Below are 26,148 nucleotides of genomic sequence, written 5' to 3'. Positions count from 1 at the left end.
AGACAACATTACAGTGAAGATGAGACCATGTCCTTACAGTCAGTTAAGTATTTTTAGTAACTCACGAATTTGTGATTGAATTTGTGCTGTCGTGCAGCTACACAAATAAGGCTCTGAAGATGTTTATGTGCAAGGCTCAGAATGAAAGCGTTTGACTGATGTGTGGCACGAAACTTCAGCAACAGCTGGGCAGAGTACATCACAGTGTTTATAACACACAAGTTGTGTTGTGCATATGTTTCGGAGCCTTCTACATTAACCCAGAATGACAGAATTGTCCAACCTACAACTGCAATGCAGTTTTTTAAACCAGTCAGAAATCTGTAAATTCAAACATGTATGATTTTCTTTCTGAAACACAAAACAAGCAACTCTAGTAATTTTTACTGTGCAGTTATAGGCACTGAAGTCTTCAAGCTTCAAAAAGCACAGTAAATCATCATTACCACATTATAAAACTAGTCCATACAACTTTTGCATTATATATAACTCTTCTGAAGTCATGCATTAGCTCTGCATGAGAATTTTCAATTGCACTGAATTTAAAATCTTGTTAATTTTGATCAAAACTTTGATTACTGAGATTCGGATGCTCACCCTTCTGCAGCGTGATCTCCATCATGACTCTGTCCTGGGCTTTTGCGGGGTTATTGAGGCAGTTATAGTCTCCCAGATCAGCACTGACTCGACTGATACCAGTGCTGGAGCTCAGAGATCTGGATCGGCATAACTGAGACACCTGGCCATGGCTGCCCGGCACGGCGCCCACCCGCAGACTGGTCCTCACCACCAGCGTTAACAAACCCTTCTTCACTTGTTCAGAAAGACAGACACAGTTTATTGCTGGTAAAACCTGATGGATTAGTGATAGATCGACTTATTGTCTAGGTGGATTAATCAGTATTATATCACTATTCATGTTAAAATTCATGTTAAAAACGGGTCACTATGGTTGTTTTTATGAGAATTACACTGTATTGTAACTGTATTTTTCATATTTTTTTGCACATTAAAACTTTAATTTATAAATTCATATATAAGTAATACATATTATATAGAATATGTATATATATATATATATATATATATTATATATATATATATATATATATATATATATATATATATATATATATACAATATTCTATATAAATATATATATACATATATGTATATACATATATATATATATATATATATATATATATATATATTAAATTATATATACACACTATTCAGTTTTAATTAAAAGTTTATGTTTAAACGTTAAATTTTTCTAAAAAAAAAATAAATTGTATTATTTTATAATAAAAATTTAATTTTGGAACTTAAACATAAAATGTAATGAGTTTTAATTTTATATTTATATTCACAGCAAAATAAGCATATTGTGTGGTTTATGCCATCACCATGATATCATACTATCATATATCCCTTTTGTCCATACCAATGTTGTTATTATATATATATATATATATATATATATATATATATATATATATATATATACATATACATATATATATATATATATATATATATATATATATATATATATATATATACATATATACATATATATATATATATATATATATATATATATATATATATATATATATATATATATATACATATATATATATATATATATATATATATATATATATATATATATATATATATATATATATATATATATATATATATATATATATATATATATATATATATATATATATATATATTATACATAGCTGAAATAAAATATAAATATTAAATGGCAAAATATATTTATACATACAATTAAAAAAGTAGGTTAAATTTATTTTTTCCACTTATAGTTAACCAATTAGAGGTTTTACTGTGGCATTTTACATTAATTTTTATATTAAAGTTATATCAGCTGTCAGCCCTTTAAACATCCCATCAGTCTCCCAATATACTTATGTTTCTTTGGCAATTCATCTTTAAAATATGAAGCCATCCAAGTGAGGTTACTCACTTTAAACTTGTGTAAGGCATCTTCATGGGTCAAGCCGTGCAGTGATTCGCCATTCAATTCTAGTATCTCGTCTCCTGTAAACCAGAAACACTAATATAGTTTTCTATACATTTCTGGGTGATGCAGCTGAGAGTGTTGATGGGAAAGCTTTATTTTGAAGTGAGTATCTGGATAGATCTGGATAGATATACTCATGCATTACCAATTACAGTGCGATATTTAGCTTAAAGAGTCCACCTTCCTGTAGTCTTCCATCAGCAGCCGCTGCGCCTCCAGGAAAGATGGTCTTCACGTAAATCCCCATTGGGCCATACATGCTGTCTCTTCCTCCTACTATACTGAATCCCAGACCCTGGAATACCGGGAACTGCCGTTCATATATTAAAAATTCAATGCATCATATTTTTTGTTGCATACATGTGTTTGGATACCTTTCCATGGCCCTTCATAAGGACGATGTTGGAGATGATGAAGGCCTGTACGCTACTGCAGGAAGGGACCAAGTGTGCTGAACTTAGAGAGCGAGAAGGTCTAACCACAGCCTGCAGAGACCAAAAATCACAAATGATGTGGTAAGCAGGTCAAAGGCCTATGTTCAGGGCCAAAAAGGACAATATGAGATGTTTTCAGTTCATGAAATTCTGCTACACAGAGCAGAAGTAGTCATAGTGTATTTGAGTAACATGTGCCATTCCCATGACATTCATTAAAAATAGACACTTTGCTGATGTGGAGGGGGAAAGTACTTTGTAGAGAGCACTTCTAGAGAAGGAGAGATGCTTTGAGCACTTACTGCAACAGCCACTTATTTGATTACTAATATAATGATGACCTTATCAAATAAAGTGCCAGGCATTCACCATTCACTGCCGTTCTCTCATCTAGAACTGTTCAGTCCTGAACTAAACAGCTGCAACACTGATTTATTTCAGTGTAAACACCCACTGCTTATTCACTAAACTTCAGCAATCCAGTATAACCAGGCACTCTGATATAATTAAACTAATTTTCATTCTTTTCGCAGTAAAGTCCTCCTCAACTTTACACTCACAATCAGCCTGCAAGATGAGGGACTGTGCTAGACAAAAAGTGATCACTTGATGTATACCGTGCTATAAAAATGTTGAGATTTTTCTACATCTGGTATAGCGGACAATTTAAAAAAATTTGATAATTACAATTTATAATTGAGCATTTAATTTTATAATTAAAAACTAATAATTTAATCATTTAAAAATGTAAAAAAAAACCAAAATAAAATAACATAAAATGCAATTATTTTTAATTTTATACTTACAGCTATATATATATTATATATATATATATATTGTGTGTGGTGTATAACGTTATTATTATATAAAATTAATATATATAAAATAATTTTTTGACCATACAAGTATTATTACTGTTAACTAAACCTAAAATTATTATTTTTAATTTGTTAATTGATATAAATTTTAAATAAAATAAAATGTAAATTTGCGAATGAAAATTGGAAATGTTTCCTTCGCAAATAACATAAGTTAAATAACGTTGCCTTTGGAAATAAAATATAGTTACTATAGTTAGTCAGTTTTAGTTGCTATAACTAAAACTAAAAAAGGCTAATAAACATGACAAAAACATCAAATAACAAAAACTTTAATTCAAAATTAAAATGAAAAATATAAATATAAATATATAAAGCTAATTTAGAATATTAATAATTACTGTAATAGTAGCTACAGTATATAAATAATACTAAAATAACACTGGACCATACATTATAGTGATAGACCATGACAATGTCTGAATGACCAATTTTTGCAGCTTAGTTTGTGGGCAGACATGAGAGAAAGCTTTGTATTAATATGAACATTAAAGTATGCCCATTTGCATCTGACTTTTATTGTAAAAGAGCAACTCAGATTAAAATAAGTTCAACTTTTAAAAAAAAAACGCTTCTCGAGACCTTGCTTTTTTCCCCATTCCACTGGCCAACGCAGCACAAAATGCATTCTGAAAAACAGTTGCCATTGACTTCCATAGTATGGAAAAAAATAATATGGAAGTCAATGGCTACCTTAAACTGTTTGGTTACCAACATTCTTCAGAATATCTTCTTTTGTGCTCAACAGAAGAAAGAAACTGCTGTAGGTTTGGAACAACATGCGGGTGAGTAAATGATGGACGAATTTTCATATCGCTTTCCTTTATATCCCTTTAATGCAACCAAAAGAGTCCAGATTCTGTGACCAGCTCTCCCTCCCTCACCTGTGGAATGCTGTGAGGGAATTCCAGCTGCTGAGAGAGAGACTTCCTGTTGCCGTAAAAGCCTGCGCTGGCGTGGGCGGGACACCGGAACAGCTCTGGCGTCTTCATAATGATGGTATCCAAGTCTCCGATCCAGTACGGGTGAACGCCTAAAACCATGTGGATATGTGAAGTTACATAAGAGGTGCTCTCGATGTTGGACAATGTAAAAAAGCATGTAAGCATCAGAAGAGCAAGAGTCCAACATCATATGTTTATGTTCAGGAGCACAAAACGTGTTCACATCTTCTGTGTGATGAGTTTAAGAAGTTATGTAACAAAGAGGCTGCTTTTCTTCAGTGCACTGGGATTAGCATAATTAAATGATACTATAAAAATAAACACTGAGAGATTCATTGGGATAGTGTTGTGACTCTTGCATTGAGTTAAAGGTGGTTTGAGTTGGATTGTGTTCATGCAGGTTTGTCTCACTGGTGGAGTTGGAGCGAGATCTTTTGCAGGACGTCTCTAGGCAGCTCTGATCCTCGTTGTCACAGTTCTTGCTGTCATCGTCTGATACCTTAATAACTGGCATCTGCAAACATGTGCATGGTATTAGTATGCTAGAAGAAACAGTATATTAGAAATCACTTAGAACATAGCGTGTGACTCTAGAAATGTGTCGGCTGATGTACACTGTATTCTTTATACAGTGATAGATACTGTATTTCAGTGTGTTTAACAGTGGACAGGACTGCATTACATTTTGGTGTAAAAAAAAAAAAAAAAAAAAAAACCTTGGATTAATGCAAAAATACATAATAGGATTTGTCCCAAACACTTCTTGGATTATCCTAAAAATTACCACATGGTTATTTAATAAACTCTTCTTAATAAAATGATAAGCAAATATAAAGTAAATTAAGTTGTATTATAAAATCACAGCAAGTAACTGTAATTTTATTTAATGTAATTGTATTTATATCTCACATGTACAACCTTATTTCTCATAAATGTGACTTTATTTCTTGTTATTGCTACTTTATATCTCACAGTTGGGACGCTATTCTCTTGCAACTGATTTTCTGGTAACCATGACAATATATCTCACAATGCGACTATACTAACATTCAAAAGTTTGGGGTCAGTAAGATTCGTTTTTTAAGATATTAATACTTTTATTCAGCAAGGAAACATTAAAAGAATCAAGAGTGATAAAGTGAGACATTAATAATGACATTTATAATGTTACAAAAGGTTTGTATTTCAAATAAATGCTGCTCTTTTGAAGAATTCTGATGTGTGTGTGTGTGTGTGTGTGTATGTGTGTGTGTTATTTTCAGCATATTAGAATGATTTCTGAAGGATCATGTGACACTGAAGACTGGAGTAATGATGCCGAAAATTCAGCTTTGATCACAGGAATAAATTAGATTTTAATGTGTATCCAAACAGAAACTAGATATTTTAAATTGTAATAACATTTTATAATATTACTCTTTTTACTAGGCCTTTGTTCAAATAAATGCATCATTGATGAGCATAAGAGACTTCAAAACACAACACAACTTTTGAACAATTAAAAATAATAACTTTCTGACCCTAAACTTTCAAACTGTAAATATCTCAAAATATGACTTTTTTAATAATAAAAAAATAGGACAATAAGGCAGAAACTTGCATCCATCACATATCCATTTCAGTCATACCACCCACCCCTCTTTCGAAACATAGAAACATATGACCCTTATTAAGCTAAAGTTCACAAAGATCACTCTGAACCTGAGGATTTTCCAGCTGAAGGGAAAAACAGGGTCTGCTCCGCACCTTCAAGTTATTGTTGTTTCCCATTGCCTCCTTTTCTCCATAAGTGTAGCCAAGCTGGTCTGATTCATTGACATTAGCGAACAGAGCTCTGCTTTCACATGGAGAGAAACCCTGCAGTACAAACAACAGACAAACATGCTATGATTCTCCTCAAAATCATACCGAAAACCCTGTACCATTCTGTGTCTCTTTTTCCGTCCTGAATTAAATTAGTTTCTGCTGCATCTGGGATCTGCTCAGTGTCTTGAATGGATTCGGTGTTGGCTAAAGTCTGTTTAATCACATTTGACTTGTGCATTTCAGATCTGCTTGAAGAGAGGGCGAACCAAGTATGCTTAGATGGTTCTGCGCTGTTTTCTAAGGTAAGCATCACTATTTTTTATTCTTTGGGTCAGGGATTTGAAGAAACCATAATTGATTATAACTTGTCTCACACCATTTGCACAACAGATTATACCTCAAATCATGTTGCTTTTGGAGAGAAGTATATCTTTATTTTTCTAAGTGATCGGACGTACAGTTTTCATCTGGCATATGATAACGGCTGAAATAATCCCATATTTGACATTAAAAAAGGACCAAGCCATATCTAGCAAATTTACGGTGGGCTCTTTTGACTGACGCCAGTAAATACCCACCTAGCAACAACCTAGCAACCAACACACGACACTCTGGAATTATAGCGATAAAGCAAAAAAAAAAAAAAAAAAAAAAATTGCCATAATGTATTTTAAATTTATATTTTAAACATTGACGTTCGATGAAATATATCTTTTAAAAAATTCAATATATTTAGTTTCAACCTTCATGTAGCCAAAATATTTATTTTGGCTATTTTTCGTATATTTTAAGTATGTTTAAAAATGTTTTGAATTTTTTTTTTTTTTTTTTTTACGAGTTTGCATTGACATTTTCTTCAATTAATGTAAAACTCATGAAAGTTCATTCTTTTTCTTTTTGTAATGTTAATCTTGTTTGAGTAAACATAACTTATATCTTTGCTTAACTCCATACCAAAATGTTTAATTTTACTAAAAAAGAATCGAGCAGTTATTAAAACTGTTTCAGACAGTCTGATTTATAAGAGTTCCTATACATTTTTCCAAAGCAGTCAGTTGCATGATATTTTTGAAGTTCACTGATTAGTTTAAGTATTTCTGTAATATTGAAACCATTCTCAACTAAAGAGCATTTTGTTGGATTTTTCAAATTAAACAACAGACGGTTTGTTCAGAGAAATAGCCTCCTGATTTTTGCAAAGCAATGTGCGCCTGCTGTCAGAGGCATAGCTGAGTTTGTAGGAGTGTAGGAGTTATTTAGGATCTTGGCCGGTCGTCTGACATTTTCAGAATGCTTAGAATAGACGTTCATCTATTCCAATCCCACAGAACTGGCCTCAGATCAGATCAGAGGAATGTTTTTATGTTTGTAATAGACAAACAGCTGGTAAAGTCTTACTTCAGTGCTGGTGGTCTTCAGCACGGGCCTTTTCTCTGGATCAGCCTCCAGTTTAGTTTGATTGTTTATACTCTGTCCGTTAAATGGGGCAAGTCTGTCTCCAAAGTAGATATATGTGTCCCTAGAGACAGAAAACAACAGAATATGTGCATTAAGGCACTTACGTTTATTCTGTTAAATGCAGAGAGCTGTGTGTATGTGTGGTTCATGTTTGCATGCATTTTTATGGGAATATGTGAATAGGACATTTTTTAGAGGGTTCAACAGTAAGTATGGATAGATGGACCAGCTTCAGTGTGGGTCTTATGATTTAAGACATTTTTTTTTTTTTACAGTGTATTAACTATAAAAAATGCTTCAGTGAAATGAGCTGCTCTTTTGACCCAGCAGAAAGATCCTTATTGTTGAACCCTGTGTTTGGACAACATATAAAGCAGTCAGAATGAGCTGATTATTACCTGTGTAAATCTTGTCCAACAGTAGCACCATTGTTGCCGGACTGAAGTTTGTTATCACCCACTTGTAGACCCTCTTCCCGTGTGGCGACACACATTCTCCAGAAACTGCTTTCCTGTTTCACAGGGGCCATCAGATCAGTCAGACAAGGCACTACTATTCCTCCATATAAAAAGAGCTGTTAACAACCCAAAAAAAATCTACGGTTTGACAGCTGAGGTAAATGTGACCATAACAGCTGTGCTTTATTAGACCATGAACCACATTAGTGACCTTTACAGGCCCTACTTTAAAAAACTGCAATGTTTCACCGAATTAACTAGATGAGTAATAAAGAGTGGCACAGGCTCGTTTTACCAGAGTAACTTCATATATGCAGGGCTTAGGAAACAAAAATCATCATGATCAAAACTGCCAAGTGCTTATAAAATCTTCACTCCCACTTTTGCTGGAAATACCATACTAACATACTCATACTATTTTTGCAGCATGCAGTATGTTTGCTGTGCACAGTATACGAATGTTCTGTATGCATGAAATATTCACATGATCAACTGCGAAACACTGTATCCCACAATGCAATATGGTTGACGAGACCTTTCTCACCTTTTTCACCTGCTGGCAGAGAGTGAATCTGTGTTCTCCTTCAGACCGTCTGCTGTTTTTGTTTCTTGCAAACGTTTTATGTAGCATAATTTCACAAAGTTCAAGTCAGACCGTTCTGCTTAAGATTTCAGAATTATGCAATCTAATTTAGAATAGAAACTGCTCTTGCAGCATGTACGTAGAATCTTTGTTTGGATCGTGATTAAAATCCAGTGATAATATCATATTGTGAAATCAGTATAGTGAATCGTATCGTACGGGGGTTGAAGGAATCTTTACATCCCTAGTTATAATGAACTGATTCAAGAGCATGTACAAAAAAAACAAACAAACAGAAAAAAACCTTTTGAGTGAATTGTAATTAATGCCTCTGATTGGCCATTGCGTTTAACAAATCAACAGATATGTCTGTTATTGGCTACACTGCTCATCTAAGTTTTTCTAGGCTGAACTTGTATTGGTGATCTGTTTTAATATAGAACTTGGTTTATTTCAGTTATAACATGGGTTGTTACTGTTTTGTTGTCGGTTTCTGTTTTTCAGATTATAAAAAGTGTGTGAAAATGAAATGCTCCCTCCCACCCAATTCTATATTTACCCACTTTTAGGCTGGCTGTATTTAGGCCTATTTAACCGTTTAGGAGTGCAACAGAAGACGGATTCAGTTCTTAAAACGAAATTCATAAAACTAAATGAACTGTGGTTGGCTATTTTACTTGTCTGTCAGGCTTTTTTTTTTTTTCTTCTTGTTAAAGTTGGCTGATCTTGGCCAGAATAGGTAATGGCGCAAGTTAATCATCCGGCTATATCATTCCTTTCTGAACATAGCATATTATCTCTTATTCATTAAATCCCAGCAGTGCCATTGCAAAGTAAATGTTGTTTCAATGTTGTGCAAAGGTCATGGGGTGTTTTATCAGTATGTTATGCTTTAAGACTTCACAGGAATGTCCTATGTGAGCTGTATAAGCGCTGCGTTCTGTGTTTCTCTGGTTCACAACAAGCTCTCTTTTGTGCAGGAGCAATGAGTTGGGCAGAACCACAGAATCTCCCAACACACCAGCCATGTGATAATGATTCATTTCAGCAGGAGACATCCCTGTGATCCAGGCAGGCAAGCCAGATTTAACATTGCATGGAAAACTTTTGAGAAATACTCTGGCATGCTCAGATATCATCATCATGAGACAATTTCTAAAAGTTTTATAGGTGTCCGTCTCCTATTACACACTGTATGATTACTGTTCTGAATTTTTGTCCATGGTCATTTGTAATGTAATATATATTTAATTTTTTTTTTTTTTCTGCACAACTTGCTCACAGAATGTGATACAATAAATAACATTTTATTGCACCGTTATTATTGCAGCATCATCTATTTAAAAATTTTAATTTTCTTTCCTTTTGCCCTTTTCTTTGTTTTGCAATGTGCTACATAATAAACAAACTTCGGCTTACTAATATACAAACACTTTAGTGACTGGCAGACATATATGTTTTCTTCTATGCAATCCAATGCCACACCTGAGCTATAAAGAGGTTTCACTACTTTTAATTCATTCATGAATTAGGCCTAAACTGTTCCATTTTAAGTCTGCTAAATGCATAAATGTAAGTGTTAAAACTTATATAGCTACTCAGAAATAATCACATTTGGTAAAAGAGTCATAGAAAGTTTTTTTAAATCTGACAGAAGTTCATTCTATCTGTGCAGCTCACTTCTGTGATGTCATCAGATGCAACCAATAGGAAAACCCAGCTGCTGTGATGTCATCAGTTACACATACCTTGATGGAGAAGGACCTCCTTATAGTTCTTTTGGGGCCTTCTTGGCCCCTTTGAGGTGTCTGGATGCTGACGCTCCTCGTCATGTGTTTTTCCGAATTTCCCATCTGCCCTGCCATTGGGTCCCAGCGGTGTTTCTCCTCCAACCCGGCGTCCCAGGGCTCATGGTACCTCTCTTCTGGGCTGGACGCATCCTCATTGGTGCTGGAGCTGCAGATGATGAGCGACCGTGACAGGATGGCCAGTTTCTTGGAGCGCAGTCCCGGTTTGCCCCTTTCCATCCTCTTGGTTCTCCTCCTATGATGCTGCTGCTGGTGGTGGGTGTTTCTCAGAGGCAGGATGGCTACAGAGGGAGGTTCTCTCCCAGCATGCATCACTGCTAATGGAGGGGGCCGCTCTGCAGACGAGAGCAATTAGAAAATTCAGTTAGGAGTCCTCCCATGTCCTAAGTGTTCTCAGAAATCACAGAGCCTACAGATGAAGATAAAAGCGCTTTTCTTCTCTGATCCATGACGGAGGAAAAAAGAGAAAGTATTGCCCCATGACTGTGAGTTTTATTATTATTATTGTGTGTATTCAAAATCAGGGAAATAAAATAAAATAATAAAATAAAAATAGCAAAAATAAAACTAGAATAGAATAGAATGCAATACAATACAGTAGAATAAAAAAATTCTGTCATTATTTACTCACCCTCATGCTGTTTTAATTCCAAAACGGTAAAAAAAAAATATTTAAGTACATTTTACAAGAAAATATTATTCCAGTCTTTCTACACTGTAAAAAAAAGTATTTTTCAAAGTTGTAAATAAAGAAAAAATTGTTGTAATGCTACACCATTTTTTTTCAGTGATGCTGTTTTTGTTTTTTATTGAAACACAGAAGAATGCATCATGCAGCTCTATTTCAGACAAACAATCTTTCAATGTGACAGAGTCTTCAATAAGGACAAAAAAGCAGCACGAAGTCTCTTAGAACTTGAGCATTTGTATCGTTTTTGGAGTTTGACACATATAATCTGTTGTAAAATAAATAAATAAATAAATAAATAATAATAATAATATTCAAAATCTTCCTTTTAAAGGCAAAAAATAGCATCATACAGGTTTGGACAGACTTGAGGGTTAGTAAATAAAGACAGAAATTTTATTTTTGGTTAAACTGCCCCTTTAAGACATTTTGATTTTGGCTCTTCGTTCATTCTTTCTAAATGCAATCTAATCATGCAAATCTCTCAAATGCAAACAGAAATAGAATAATTATTATGAGTACAATATTCATGGTTTTGTTGTTTTCTTTCCTTACAGGCATGACAGGATCCATCATGCATTATAAATGACTGGCTGCACATACATTACCAGTCATGTGAGATGAGCTCATATTCATGCTGACGTGAGGGAATATACTGTGACTGCTGGCGTCTAAACTGTGATGTACTTTGGTGAGTTTGAAGTCATAGTCACCTGGTGGTGATAGTGAGCATTACTGCAGAACAAAGAGAAGATTTCACGTGCAACATTTCACGACCTCTCAGATATCCATGCATTATGAAGTCCTTTTGTGGTATTGTCTGCAAGAAGCTCTGGGGTCTGAGACTTAACAGATTGATTCTGTCTGGACGCTCAGTTAGTTAACTTGCTGCATTGGAGTCAGCAGTTATTTGCTGATATTGCTCCTATGTACTCCACAGATGTCACTCAAGCTTTGAAATGTGAGGGGCAGTACAGACAGATCAGGTAAATAATACGTGACATAAATACTTTATTGCGGTAGTTTATTTGTCATGGTAGGATTTCTAAAATTCACTCATTTTATGCTTCAGGGCTTCAGTAAATGTACCACTTGTCATTGAGATACAATATCACAGAGACACACCTTGTTTTCTAAAATATTGTACCATGATCTGATTTGATAAATAAATATGAGATCTATTGATCAGGTTTGAGTTAAAAACTCTAATGTTAATAATTTGATTAGGTCAATGTAACATCAAATGTCACAATTAGAAATAAATGTATAAAATCTTTGAAATAACAATTACAAAATAACATTCAATGTCTATGTTTTTCTACATAAAATGTAAATATTCATTATAATTTCCAAGAACATTTTACACTGAGTGTGAGAATTATTTTTTTATAATTATTTATTGTGACTGCTTCATTTTGGTACATTTATTCAAGATTATGATTTGTCATGCTGTTGTTTACTTTATAATATTATTGTCAATGAAAAAGAGCTTTATGAAGGTACTTCCAAATATTTTCTGTATTCCACACACACACAAAATTGATTGATTGAATAAACTGTCTTATCCACCAATGTGGGGGGTGGGTGCTCTCATGTGGGTTGGGTTTCATTTCTTTGGGTGAACTATCCCTTAACCATATTCTGAGGTCAAAATATAGTCATAACACATTCTCTCCATCATCTGTCAAACATTTATTTGACATTTAATCCACATTACTTTGACATCAATCTCTTATATGGAAAGACATTACACAGTTTCATTCAGACTGCTCATATGAGAATTAAAACATTTCCCCTGTTTGAAGTCTAAGAATATTATGACCTCCACAAATGAAACTTTATGAGAGCAGCTCCCACTCCTGGCCTCCTGGCCTCCTGGGGTGGGGGTGTGAATGTGCATCACTCTCTTCCACCCTCAATACCCCAATTGAGCTGAGACCCTTGAGCAAGGCACTGAACCCCCAAATGTGTGTGTGTGTTCACTACTCACTGCTGTGTATGTGCACTTGGATGGGTTAATGCAAAGCACACCCTTATGAAAATTAACCATGGTTTTACTACAAATAAAACCAAATAAAAAAACATGGTTACTATAGTTAAACCATGGGAACCACAAATTAACCATGGTCTTGCTACACTTACCATAGTTTATCCATGGCATTTGTAGTAAAACTGTGGTTATACAAATGGTATTCAATATGCCAAAAAAATGGTGCCTACACTTTTACTATAATAAAACCATGGTTAATTCTCATAAGGGATAAATTCCAAGTGTGAGACAGACACCATACTTGTCCAAACGTCACGAAGTCCACTTCTTCTTCACTTCACTTTAAACTCTACATTACCCAGCAGCTCCTTTGTTTTCTCTGGCAGTGGTTTCCACATAAAGTCCCAACTTCAAATACTGACAAATGACTCCAGCGTCCACAAAGTGTTCTAAGGTTCTGGTGCTGCTGAAGTTTGATAGGGTAATTAGTCTACCAAGAGAGCTTTGTCTGGGCTTGTTAGCAGCTTGGATCCTGATGCAATGAACAGCAGTGTTGGGGAAAGTTACTTAATGCATTACATTATTGCGTTACGTCCTTAAAAAGTAACTAATTACATTACTTGGTTACTTTTTATTGAAAGTAATGCATTACGTTATTTTTGCGTTACTTTTTAAATCTGGGCTGGGCTTGCTTGTTTGCTTTTAATATAAAAAATTATATTTTTAGAAAAATGTAAAAGCCCTTTCACACCAAAAGCCTCAGGCTGAAGGAAATGTAAATTAACACCTGTACAGTAGAACACAGAAGAAGAAAGTTCAACACTCTTCAGCAATAAAAAAAAGAAATGTTAGTTTATCTTGTGTAATTTTTGCTTAGTTTGGTTGAATTGGATCGTCGAAGGTCAGCAGCAAATTGGTTAATAAAATGGGATTAAATACATAAAGCATATTTGTATTATTTAACATATTTAATTATTGCAGCTTTGATTCATATTCTGAGTTGCTTTTAACTGTTTTTATTAATTTTGAGGAAAAAGCTGATTTTTTTTAGGGAGTGAGATGAATTAATGCATGTTCAAATTTATTCTAGAACTAAATTAAGATATTACTCCCGATTTCTCTCAACATGGGGACAGGAGAGCATTCAATCAATAAATGGGAAAAAAAGTAACTGGTGTTATTTTTTAATTATTTGAAAAAGCAACTCAGATATTATCTTGGAAATTAAAAGGTAATGCGTTACTTTACTAGTTACTTGTAAAAAGTAATCTGATTACGTAACTCGCGTTACTTGTAATGCGTTACCCCCAACACTGATGAACAGTGAGGCTCCTAGTGAGCTGCCTACCTACAGTACATAGACGGCATTTAAAGTCATCATAGACGTTCTGCTGATGTGAAGGATGTTCAGAAAGGTAGGCGGAATGATTATTCACAAGTCATTCTGTCTTGTGTCAACGAGAAACACAAAATTTCCCATTTCCCACTTATGAAGTCGTGATTACGAGCTTGTCGCATTCAAGTGCTTTGTTGTCTGAAAGAATAAAATGAAGCATTCCACTGGTTGACAACCATATAAAAATTCATCGCGCTAGACAGTCTATTTACACACTATTTACATGCTATTTAACACGTGAAGGCAGCATAAAAGCGTCTTTTAACGACGCAGTCTGTAATTCTAAAGTTTGGATTTATCTATTAAAGGGGTCATATGATGCTGCTAAAAAGAACATTATGAAATGCTTTTAATAATAAATGTACTTAGAATTCATTCAACACCAGAAATGCTTAAAGTGTCTAGATTTTGTCTTTGGATAGATGGGCTCTCTACAGTCTGTTCCCTTCTCATGCCCCATGATTGGTCGACTGATGCCTGCATGCTATTGGTTAAACTACTTTTCAGTAAACTACATTACATTCAGCAAAATAAAATTAAAAAAAAAAGACAAAACCTGGACATTATCAGCAATTTAGAAATCCCGACCAGGACATGTCTGGGAAAAGGAGGACATTTAGACAGCCTAGCAAACACCAAATTATATTGAAACCAATTGAGCTCCTGCCTTTGTTTCAAGTGTTTCAAATGTATTGGTGGAAGACTGTATGTTTGTGGGGTCTTACACAAGCTAATTCTGTTTTGCTTAATGGATGTCTGGATGAATCACTGAGATGTATGGGTTATTCATGAGAAAATATAAGCCTTGAGCTTGCCTGCTTTAGGCCGGAGCAAAAACACGTGTTGCAATCACTGAGATCAGCTCTCAGGCTGATAGTCTACATTTACATTTATTCAACAAGCATCTTCTCTTTGTCTATCACTTTTGTAAACATTTTAAGACTAGAGTAAATTGTTTAATCTGATCCTAAAAAAAAAAAAAAAAAAAAAAAAAAAACATGTTTTCTACATTGCAAGCATCATAAGCATGTTTTTAAAAAGTGAAGAAAAAAATGCTAAAAAGTTTTTGCGCATTGCAATATTGGTAAATTAATGTGATTTGCGCTATGCAATTTCATTTACCTCTAAGAATAGCTGTGTTTGCAGTGTGTAAGTTAACTAGCACCTAATGTTGTACTAAAAACAAAAAAAGTAAACTGACCTAAAATGGTAAGATGTAGGTGAAAAGTTTTAATGGCATATTCACTCTATTTTTGTAATTTGCAACATTATTTTCCAACTGTGTGCAGAATATAATTTGCAGTAATTTCAGTGGCACAGTATGAAATTGTTTCCCGTTTGAAATGTTTGGCGCAGAGCATTCATACTGTTTAGTTTGAAGACTTCTGAAAGAAAAATAGACCAAAAGTAACACTGTTTCATGGAAACAATGAAGTGAAAGGATGATTTGACAGAAGTAGCATTTAGATAAATAAATGGCCATGAAAACCTTTTAGAAAAAGTGTTTGTTTGATAGTTCCTGTCCTCCCTGATGATCAGATGGCCTTTTATCAAAAACAATACAACTGAATAATGCATGAAACATAATAGTGGTTGCTAGGATGTTACTAGGTAGGGTGCCCTTGGTGGTTGCTAGGGTAATTATTGATATTTGCAAACTAACTGAATAGCTAGTTCAACTCTAGATTTTTTTTTTCTTCTCGTTTCTCTTGTTTATTACCCCTCTCTCTTAAACACCTCTGCCATTGTTTGTGACAGTATAAACAATTCCTGTTTTAATCAAAAGCATTTGTCAGATCCCAGCAAGCGGAGCCTTTTCTAATCAAACCATTTCCATATTATGCAATGACTAAAAGCCATCCCAGCAAACCCTGCATTCAATTATTCTGAGACGAAACTTTCAACTTTTTTATAATGGCAATAAATTGTTACTCTCATAACTGCAGTATGAATCAGCGCATGTTATGCTTCCACTGATGCATTGGACAGACTGCATGGTTTAGCTGGGACCATGTTGATGGATCGGTCTCCATCCGATCTAATTATGACAAACATTAGCGTCTGGAGTTCAGGAGAGTATCAAAGGAAACATGCACAAGCTCTGTGATACGTGTGCAGCGATTGCATGCAATGCTGTTTTATCTGCATGTGTTTGGTTGATGCCATATGGTGAATTATGTGAGTTTGTGTCTTAAACATCTGTTTCTGAGCTCTGAATCAGGTGTGGCTAAACGTCGCATGTAAGTTTCCACCGAAGAGGAATGAAAGACTCACCAAAGCTGAGCATTTTGGCGTCTTGCAGTGAAATTATCCCTGTGTTGCGAGTCTCGTCCTAGCAGTTGTTTGGTAGAGTATTCCAGAGGGAAGAAGCTGGTCAGTTCAGCATGATAAAAGTCCACCGCTGAACAAGTTCCCCCTCTATGCTCAGAAATGTCTCTCTCGCTCGCCCTCTCTCACTCAAGAGTAGTGCCAGAGGCTGTCAGAGAGTTAAGAGGAGCGTTTGTAACTGCCGCCTACTCTCTCTTTCCAGCAGCCAGATGAACACAAGTGGCGTCTCATAGAGCCGGCCACCACATCACAGCCCTCTTCCTGTCTGACAGTTTAAAGAGAGAGGGAGAAGGAGACTTTCTCCATCTGTTAGTGACCTTATAGTCAACATGCAAGACTTTTCTTTACTGGTCACCAGAGATGACAGAGAAGAGGATTTTCTGTGTCTCAATCCATGCATTCTTAGCTAATAGATTATTGTAGTTGCATATTGGTTATAGATGGAGTTATATTTGAATGATGAAGTAAAGATACATTTCTGTTAACATTTGCTGATGTTGTTTTAAAACCCACATGACGTAAGTTTTTCCTTGAAAATAACAAACAGAGAAGTTTGTTCTCTAAAGATTGTTCATGCTGCTTTCTTCCACACAGTGTAATTGGACAGAGACTACGCTCTCAAAAAGAAAAAAGAAAAAAGAAGAAAGGATCATAAAAGTAGTCCATGTGACACAAAGTAGGTGACATTCAGGGGAGCATTTTATTGGATAAAATTTTGGAAATGAAAAATGCTGCATTAATTTTTTTTTTTTTTTAATGCATTAAATTCAAAATGTTTCAAAAGTTGGGGTCATTAATATTAGATTATTTTATTATTATTATTTAATAAATGCAGCTCTCATCAATCATCAAAACCTTTTGAGAAAAAAAAAGTTAAATGATTTCAACAAATATATTAAGCAACATTGATAATAAGCGTATTATAATGATTTCTAAAGGATCATGTGACACTGAAGACTGGAGTAATGATGCTGAAATTCAGTTAAATAATTATTAAAATAGTAAAGTCTTATTTTAAATTGTAATTTGTAATTAAATTGTTTTTTACAACATTGTTGCAACATTTTACAAAATTTCATTTACAACATTGCTGTATTTTGTGTGTTTGTGTGTGTGTGTGTGTGTCAGAGGAAATCTCACCCACCCCAAACTTTTCAATGGCAGTGTATATATGCTTAAAGGTAAATTTGGTCTACTTTTAGTATGGCATCAAAGATAAAAATTTTTTTTAAAAAAACGAATAAAAGATGCAAAACTCTACACATGATTTCACAGCGTCTGTAAGAAGAGTGGGATGGCTACGATGGCAGCTTACAGTAATGCTATAAATACTAGCACTGCTGCAGTTACTAGCTTCACCCAGAGGAATATCTGATTGCCATGAGGTTGCTCTTTAATAGCTCAGGAACCTTTATGGAGTTCTCTGTCATGTTTCATTTAAGTATCAGGTTTGTCTCATAGGATTTCCTAAAATTCCCTTGGAGACTTAAAAATAAATACATATGAATCAATCGCTGACATACAGTGGGAGTAAAGAGTTGTAAGATTAACATAGATGACAGCTCAGATCATTTGGAAGAACTTGATGCAAAATATTTGAGTTCATATTGAAATTTCTGACTTGATTGCAGATTTTAGTGTCTTTGTGAATTTGAGCACAGTTCCTCTAAAACTCTAGATGAGATTTTTTTTTTTTTTTAATTAATGGAGATTTTTATCCAGAAAAACCTGAAAAGTGACAGTATCAGACAGTAAACTGACAGCAATGACATCATTAATGTTTGTGATTGGTCCTCTTTCTTATATCTATTTGCATACTGAATTGCGATTGGTTTATTCTTTTTGCATATTTTAACTATTCATATAACTTTTCACCTCACACTTGTTCTGATTCTTGTGTGCAGCTGAGAGAAAATAAACAAAACAAAAAATAAAACAAAGCCTACAAGCTAAATGCACATACTTCAACAAAATCACTGCCTTTCAAGCACTGTCCTTCAGGAATTGCAAATAGTTACCAGTCAAATCTTTTCATTTTCATGCATGCGCCTTAAGTTTTGTCAGTATGAGTTTGAATCCTGCATCGGTTTCACTTTAGTCTTCCAGTGTCCAGTTCTGCAGAGTTTGTAGATATGAAGGAGTTATCTGTCTGAGTGTGTGTTTAAGTTAGTAGATGCAGCTTTGCTGTACATGCTGGATTGGTGTTAAATGAACTGCAGGGGTAATTTATTGTAACTAACCCCAGTCCTATAGCACAGAGAGTCTCTCAGTAAACACACACACACACACACACACACACACACACACACACACACACACACACATACACACACACACACACACACACACACACACAGAAATACTCACTCTCACATTCACCCACACATGGCTGGCCTGAATGAAGAGTCTGTGTGCAGAGCAGTGCGTTTCTGAAGGGATAAACAGGAATCCCTGTGCAAATACACAGTCCAGGGAGGACTCCACAAACAGATGGACTCTTAAACCTGAACTCAAACATTTTATGTTCCATTCCAGTAACTTATATATCATTATAATCTTAATACATAAATGGAAACCTGTTTTGCCGAAGAATAAAAAGAAGAAGAAAAATAATAATTGCGACCATTTATCTAACAATCTTTTTCCTTTATTCCGTGGCAGAAAACAAGCTTCCATAAAGTGCTGAAAAATGTATATCAGCACTGTGAATCGTGAAAATGGTTGCAGGTCTGTTATGATAAAGCTGTGGGTATGGAAAATAACATTTAAATGATAAAGTAATATAAATTAAATACATTTTAAAAATGTAATAAAACACACTGAGTAACACAAAGCCACATCCACAATTGAGCCATTGTTTATATATATATATATATATATATATATATATATATATATATAAATAATGTTTTTACAAAACTCAATTTTTCCCATTTAATCTATTTTATAATAATAATTTTGCCTAAGCAGTAATCTTGATATATTCATTGTTTAACTTTAAATTACTGCTGCTACTAGTACTAATAATAATTATAAAAGTGATTGTTAAAACAATACAAATTCAAAACACCACAAACCTGTGTCCCATTTATTTATTTATATAGCAATTTATACAGTACAGATTGGTTCAGGCAGCTTCGAAAATAACAGAATCAATGGTGCAAACTCCTTCAGTTATGAGACTGAAGAATTCAAGTTCTGCTGGAAAGCAACTCTAAAATATTTTAATTATCAGGCTCAAGTTTTGAGTGCATTTAAGAGTCTTTCCATCATTACAGTAGGCAAACTCATCACTTCATAATCACATTGCTTGTTTGACAGTGTCGCCCTCTCATGGTAGACAGCAGTATTATACACACACACACACACACACACACACACACACACACACACAGAGAGAGAGAGAGAGAGAGAGAGAGAGAGCACAGGTGCAGGATTTCCAGTCTGTTACTGCCATCTGCTGACCATCAACTGTAATGCTCCACATCCTCTTTCACTTAAAAAGACACACTGGCTATGTTCAGAATAGCATGCTACCATAATACCGTTATGTAATATGTATATTGTGCACAGTGGGCACATGTTCCATAAATATAAAATACCCAAATGACCCAAGCAGGTCTATAATAAAGCTATCTGTTTGCATTCCCACTTGTTTAAATAGCACAGAATTGTCTCAAAGTACATGATTTGAGATTTTTACTCAAGGGACCACTAAGAGCCAATCACCTGAGCTGTAAATGTCATGTGACTAATCACTTGCCTTTGCAATGCATTGTTTCACATATTTTATCCCAGCTCACAAAAATATGCTCTAATAATGTTGTGTTAATGTTCCATTAAGTAATGAAAACGTTATTTCGGGAATGTTCACTGAATGTCCAGATGCTTAAATGCTTAACAAAAAATTAGATATTTTGAGGAATGTTGGTAACCAAACAGTTTCAGGTCCCATTGACCTCCACAGTATTTTTGTCCATACTATGAGAGTCAATGGGACCTGAAACCATTTGGATACCAAGCTTTTTCAAAACGTGAAAGCTACACCTAGCTTTCTCCAGGTCTTGACTGGCTAATTAGATATTTTATTAGGTAATACAATGACATTCAAACATATTTAAATGGGACTTAAGTGTTCAAATACTTTTTGGGCCTCTGTAAATTGTACCCAGTGCCTGTAAAAACAACATCAAAAACATGCTCTTTGGATTCTTTAAAACATGCCTACCTCAGTTTCACATTCTTATTCTCATACTGTTCTTACTGTCATCCTGTGGTGCTACAGAGACAGTAAAGAGAGAACTGGGCCTCTGCTGTACAGTACATAGACGGTGATGGTCTTCAACTGTAAGACTGTGTGTGTGTGTGCGTGTGTGTGTGTGTGTGTGTGTGTGTGTGTGTGTGTGTGTGTGTGTGTGTGTCAGAGGAAATGAGCCCCACCTTAAAGAGGGGGAGGGAGAGAAAGAGAGAGACAGAGAGCCAAGAGGAAGACATTTGTACTTTGGCTGCCCTGCTAAAGGAACACCCCTCTCTCTGCCCTCCCACGCCAACACCACTTTCAGCATGTAGTATTTTTAAACAGTAACTGCACACACACACACACACACACACACACACTCACACACATACATGTACACGTGCATATGCTGATAAAGCCACTGTACTGCTGCCTGAGGTCTGTACCCAGCTAACAATGGTCCCGACATACTGTATACCTACAATTACTATTAAATTAAATTAAAATCGAATAAATTCAGACATATTAAAAATCGATTCAATAAAGATTCAGTAAAGTACATTTAAAAAAAATATATATACAGACCTCATAAAATAGACAATAAATCAACTCATTTGTATTAGATATTTATATAAGATATATTTAGAATACAATAATGCAATAAATAATATGATACATGGAAAATATATATAATTTCATTTAATTAAAATATTTATTACATTATATATGCATAAAAAATAAAAATTAAAATTTATATATATATATATATATATATATAGATAGATAGATAGATAGATAGATAGATAGATATAGTTGTCTTGCTCCATTTCATCATTATTTTTCAAATTTCTGAGGCTTTCTGGATGTCTCTCTCTCACTCTCTCACTCTCTCTCTCTCTCTCTATTGAAACATCTATTGTTTCATTATTTCTTAAATCCCTCCCTGGTCTAGCTTGTACTATTCCTGACAACATTTTGAAACGTTATACTTCTTTTGTTATTCCCTCGCTTATAATAATCTTTATTTCACTTTGGAAAAGGCATCTGCTAAATTAATAAATGTAAATGTAAAAGTGTAAACCCTGGCCAGTAGCAAAACATTATGTGTGATGTTCTGACCTCAAATCCGTCGGAGACTTTGGGATCAACTTAAACACACTCACACTTCCTCTCGCACCTGCCATAACACTCTGTGCGCATGTGTGTGAATGTACGGCCCATGCTGGAATACTGCAGCCTGTGTGTGTGTGTGTGTGTGTGTGTGTGTGTGTGTGTGTGTGTGTGTGTGTGTGTGTGTGTGTGTGTGTGTGTAGCAGCTCCTCTGAGGTTTTAGCTAACAGATGTTAGTTTTCCATCAAGAACCATTTCTTTCTTGTCTATTGCACAATTGAGCCCTGTGTGAGTAAACACATTATTTATCTGTTTGTTCAGCATGCTGCCCGTCAGAGAGGGATGAGATCATTCTCTGGGAATGTTCCCATAGGATGCTCATAGTGCTGCTTTATATTAGCAAATGGGAAGGTACAAAGATGGATTACAACACAAATGCAGCCAAGGCTATTTTTTTTTCTCTCTGTTCCTTAATCTGTTCATTGTTTCACATTGAATTAGATAGAAGCTGCTGTGTGATGTTTGATTATTATTATTATTATTATTTATTTTATTTTTTTTTAATCATTGGTGCAAAAATCTAAATGCAAGGAAAAATGCATGAAACAACATTATGAACTATATTTTAAAATTTTCCAAAGAAACATCTTCTAATAAAAATTTAAAATTGTTAGTGCAATCCTTTTGAAAAATCATTGCGCTCATTTCTGAAGAAGTTGCATAATTTGAGCTTTTTGTATTTTTTATTATGATTTGGTGCTCAATTGTATAAATTATAATTGGGGCTCAGATCATCATATTATAATGATTTCTGAAGGATCATGTGACACTGAAGACTGGAGAAATGATGCTGAAAATTCAGCTTTGTGTCAGGAATACATTTTAAAACATTCAAATAGAAAACTTATTTTAAATGGTAATAATATTTCACAATATTACTGTTTTAGTGTATTGTTTATCAAATAAATACAGCTTTAGGCAGACACCTTTCAAAAACATTTTAAAAAATGTTATAAGTTTTATATTTTATTTAAAGCAATGATTTGTTTAAATGGTTTTAGTTTTAGGAACCGATAAAATCCCTGGTTCAAGATGCAGACAACCTCTGAGTTTCCTCCACTCATCATCTAAAAAAAAACAAACACACCTAATCAGACATCTGCATTTGGCATCATGCAGCACGTCTGGCCCATAGCAGGGAAATAACTTTGTTCCCAGGCTTCATTAGTCAATGAGGCCATACAGACAATGTCAGGAAAGGTTTCTCTGCTGTCATCCTCCCAAGTGCAGAGGCTTTATTAGGACAGTGAGGAACCGCCCCATCTAACCTTTGGTCCTGCAGGAGAGACAATAACAGGCCCTGGGCAGGGTCTGCCAGCTTTTGGAGAGAATAAAAAGGTTTGGCTGTACTGATTGACTGAGAATTGTGTACAAACACAAAGCCGTAAGAGCGAGCTACTGTAAGACAAGCGATGAAGAAATATAATGCTGAGGAACAGAGCAGTTGGTATTCAAATGTGTGAAAAGGGCAGTGTGAAAAGATCAGCCAAAGGGGAAGGATGAGGAGTATTTCAGGGTGGTTTCTGCTGAATATTCAGATCGGGCAGATGTACAGATAACAGATGGCACAGGACAATGTATCCTCCCCACACCATCCACACATTCTGTAATTAATCAGGAATAATTGCTCCTACTATTACAGTTTGTAATCATAAATATATTTTCACACTGAATCTCCAAATTAATGTAGAAACAATATAAAGACAGTATATTTTAAATATTTATTTCATGGCATATTTTTACTATGCATGAAGTCAAGTATTACCAAAACCAATATTGAAGCCTTTAATAAATGTTTTTTTTTTTTTTTTTTTTTGCCATTCAAAAGTAATGCCATCATTTTAATAGACGTAAACAGTTACAGAATATTAAAAATATATATATAACATTTTAAGTGACTTAAGCGATCTTCAGCTAAACCCATTATAATATTAGTCGCCTAGCTGTTGCATATGTGTATATAATATAATTTTGTTTCTTTGTCTGTCAGTATTAGCTCTGTCTGTTTGAATGAGAGCTGCCAGTTACTTTTTTCCCCAGTAAGTTTATTTTGCACATTCATTTTCACAATAAATAAGAAAATTACTAGTTAATCATTTGGCATCAATATTTCTATTTTAGGATCAATCCTCTCGATACAATACCAGTATGGTGAGTATTTATACATTGTTTCATTCCTGAATGAAACAGCTTTGAGTTCTGTCTTATATTGTGCCAGCTTGAAACTGAATATGAATCACCTGTGAATGTATTCTCTGTTACTAAGCCACTATGTAAATATTTAGATATATGACCTTTAAGCAGTTATTAGCAAAACATTTCTATATTTACCAACTGTGATGCAGATTCAGTAAAATGCTGAAAAGGAAAGGTGACCTGCCCTTTGCAAACGTTGGCACAATGACCCAGCTGTGAGCAGAGGGACATCTGATACCATTGGTATCAAATCACACAACACTGACGTTTGGCGTCGGTTTCCAAGAGACATCACTTCTGACCAAGAGCACAGCTGTTGTTTGACACACTAAACCTAAACCAACCTATATGGTAACTGAGTTTTTATCAAGAATATAGTCTGTATTTCAGTTCACATGCTTAAGTCTTCAACCTCTAATCTACTAAAATTTGTATTTTGTAACTTCTATATTGGCAGATTTAAGCCAATTTAAACAAAACAAGTAGAAAAAGTTCAAATATTTAGGCCTAAATTTAAGATTTAAGATTTTATTTGAACTGCATAAAAAATGAACAAATCCATGACACTCTAGCTTAGACCAAAACGAAACTTGCCAGGTGTGAGTTTATATTAGTGAATTTAAATTTAAGTATTACATGCCAAAGGCACGAAAAATACCTCTACATTTATTCATTTAACAGATGCTTTTATCCAAAGCAACTCAAATTGTGTTGCACTGTTATTATTTTCTAGTGATCGGTGAGTTTTGCCAGGCCCAGCACCACTCACACCTAGTGCATGATGTATTTATCTAAATTGGCAATACTGACTGCTTCTGTGCATATAAAATTTAAGCTTTCAGTAAAGCTTTCAGACTTTGCCTTTTCCAAGTAAACATCACACAAAATTCACATCACATATTCCACAAGACAACAACATTATTCCAAATACCCAAATCCCCTGCATGTCTGCCTGCTTTTGAGGGTGAGGTGTTTACACTGATAATAATGAATCTGAAACAGGACACTGAGAGACTGGGGGAGAAGACAGACCCTCACAACACACGAGGAGAACCACTCGCATAATAGGCCGGGGAAGAGCTCGCACTTCTCTCCTTTTTGCAGGAAATGGGCGAAACCTGGGCTGAAATTATTCTCAGACATTTTGTGCCTTGAAGGAAATGTCTCCTGATAGAAGAGGTCATTTGGTTTCCTGTTGTGCTGCAACAATTTGATTTGTTGTTGTTGTTTTTTAGCATGAAAAGTGTATGACAGGAAGGGTCAGGGGTTTGGTAGTTACAGCAGAGAAGTAGACTGCCAAATTAACAGGATTAGTATCACAAAAACGTGTGCCAGTCACGTTTCACATCAGAGAGAGAGAGAGAGAGAGAGAAAAAAATAATTATAAATAAATAAATAAATAAATAAATAAATAAATAAATATATTATGCAAAATATATATATATGAGTTATATTGTAAATTATATATTATTTTAATACATATATAGTATATTATATCCTGCAACAAATTTTTTATTATATTTTCTTTTGCCTGTCTACTATTAATTTCTATCTGTGAAATTTTGCATTATTTTCTTAACAATCATGCACATTTTCATCCAAAATTCCCATGATGTATACATACATACTTACATATACTGTAAATGATTTATAAAAATAAACTAAATCAAGAATTGTATACATCAAGAATTTTCTAATGTACAATATTCATA

At 34.4% G+C, this 26,148-nt stretch overlaps 1 protein-coding gene across 4 annotated transcripts in view; it reads right to left on the bottom strand.

Annotated features, from left to right (window-relative positions):
- Positions 1-17,037, bottom strand: part of LOC109101250 (pro-interleukin-16-like) — a 31,053-nt gene extending 14,016 nt beyond the window's left edge. For 2 of the 4 annotated variants that reach the window (XM_042759479.1, XM_042759481.1), the window contains exons 1-11: positions 16,780-17,036; positions 10,372-10,766; positions 7,981-8,093; positions 7,523-7,643; positions 6,065-6,175; positions 4,730-4,832; positions 4,259-4,407; positions 2,437-2,547; positions 2,243-2,357; positions 2,006-2,079; positions 598-817 (exon numbers count right to left, since the gene is read on the bottom strand). In XM_042759479.1, coding sequence (XP_042615413.1) covers positions 598-817; positions 2,006-2,079; positions 2,243-2,357; positions 2,437-2,547; positions 4,259-4,407; positions 4,730-4,832; positions 6,065-6,175; positions 7,523-7,643; positions 7,981-8,093; positions 10,372-10,766; positions 16,780-16,792 — 1,525 coding nt within the window. In that variant the 5' untranslated portion in view covers positions 16,793-17,036. Of the gene's footprint in view, positions 1-597; positions 818-2,005; positions 2,080-2,242; positions 2,358-2,436; positions 2,548-4,258; positions 4,408-4,729; positions 4,833-6,064; positions 6,176-7,522; positions 7,644-7,980; positions 8,094-10,371; positions 10,767-16,779 lie in introns of all 4 variants that reach the window. The other 2 variants (XM_042759478.1, XM_042759480.1) reach the window with 2 other exon arrangements.
- Between the last annotated feature and the right edge of the window lie 9,111 nt (positions 17,038-26,148).

The sequence above is a fragment of the Cyprinus carpio genome, chromosome A7 (assembly GCF_018340385.1).
Source record: "Cyprinus carpio isolate SPL01 chromosome A7, ASM1834038v1, whole genome shotgun sequence".
NCBI classification, from domain to species: Eukaryota; Metazoa; Chordata; class Actinopteri; order Cypriniformes; family Cyprinidae; genus Cyprinus; species Cyprinus carpio.
The sequence above is the reverse complement of the archived record's forward strand: the minus strand, read 5'-3'. Positions and strand labels throughout refer to the sequence as shown.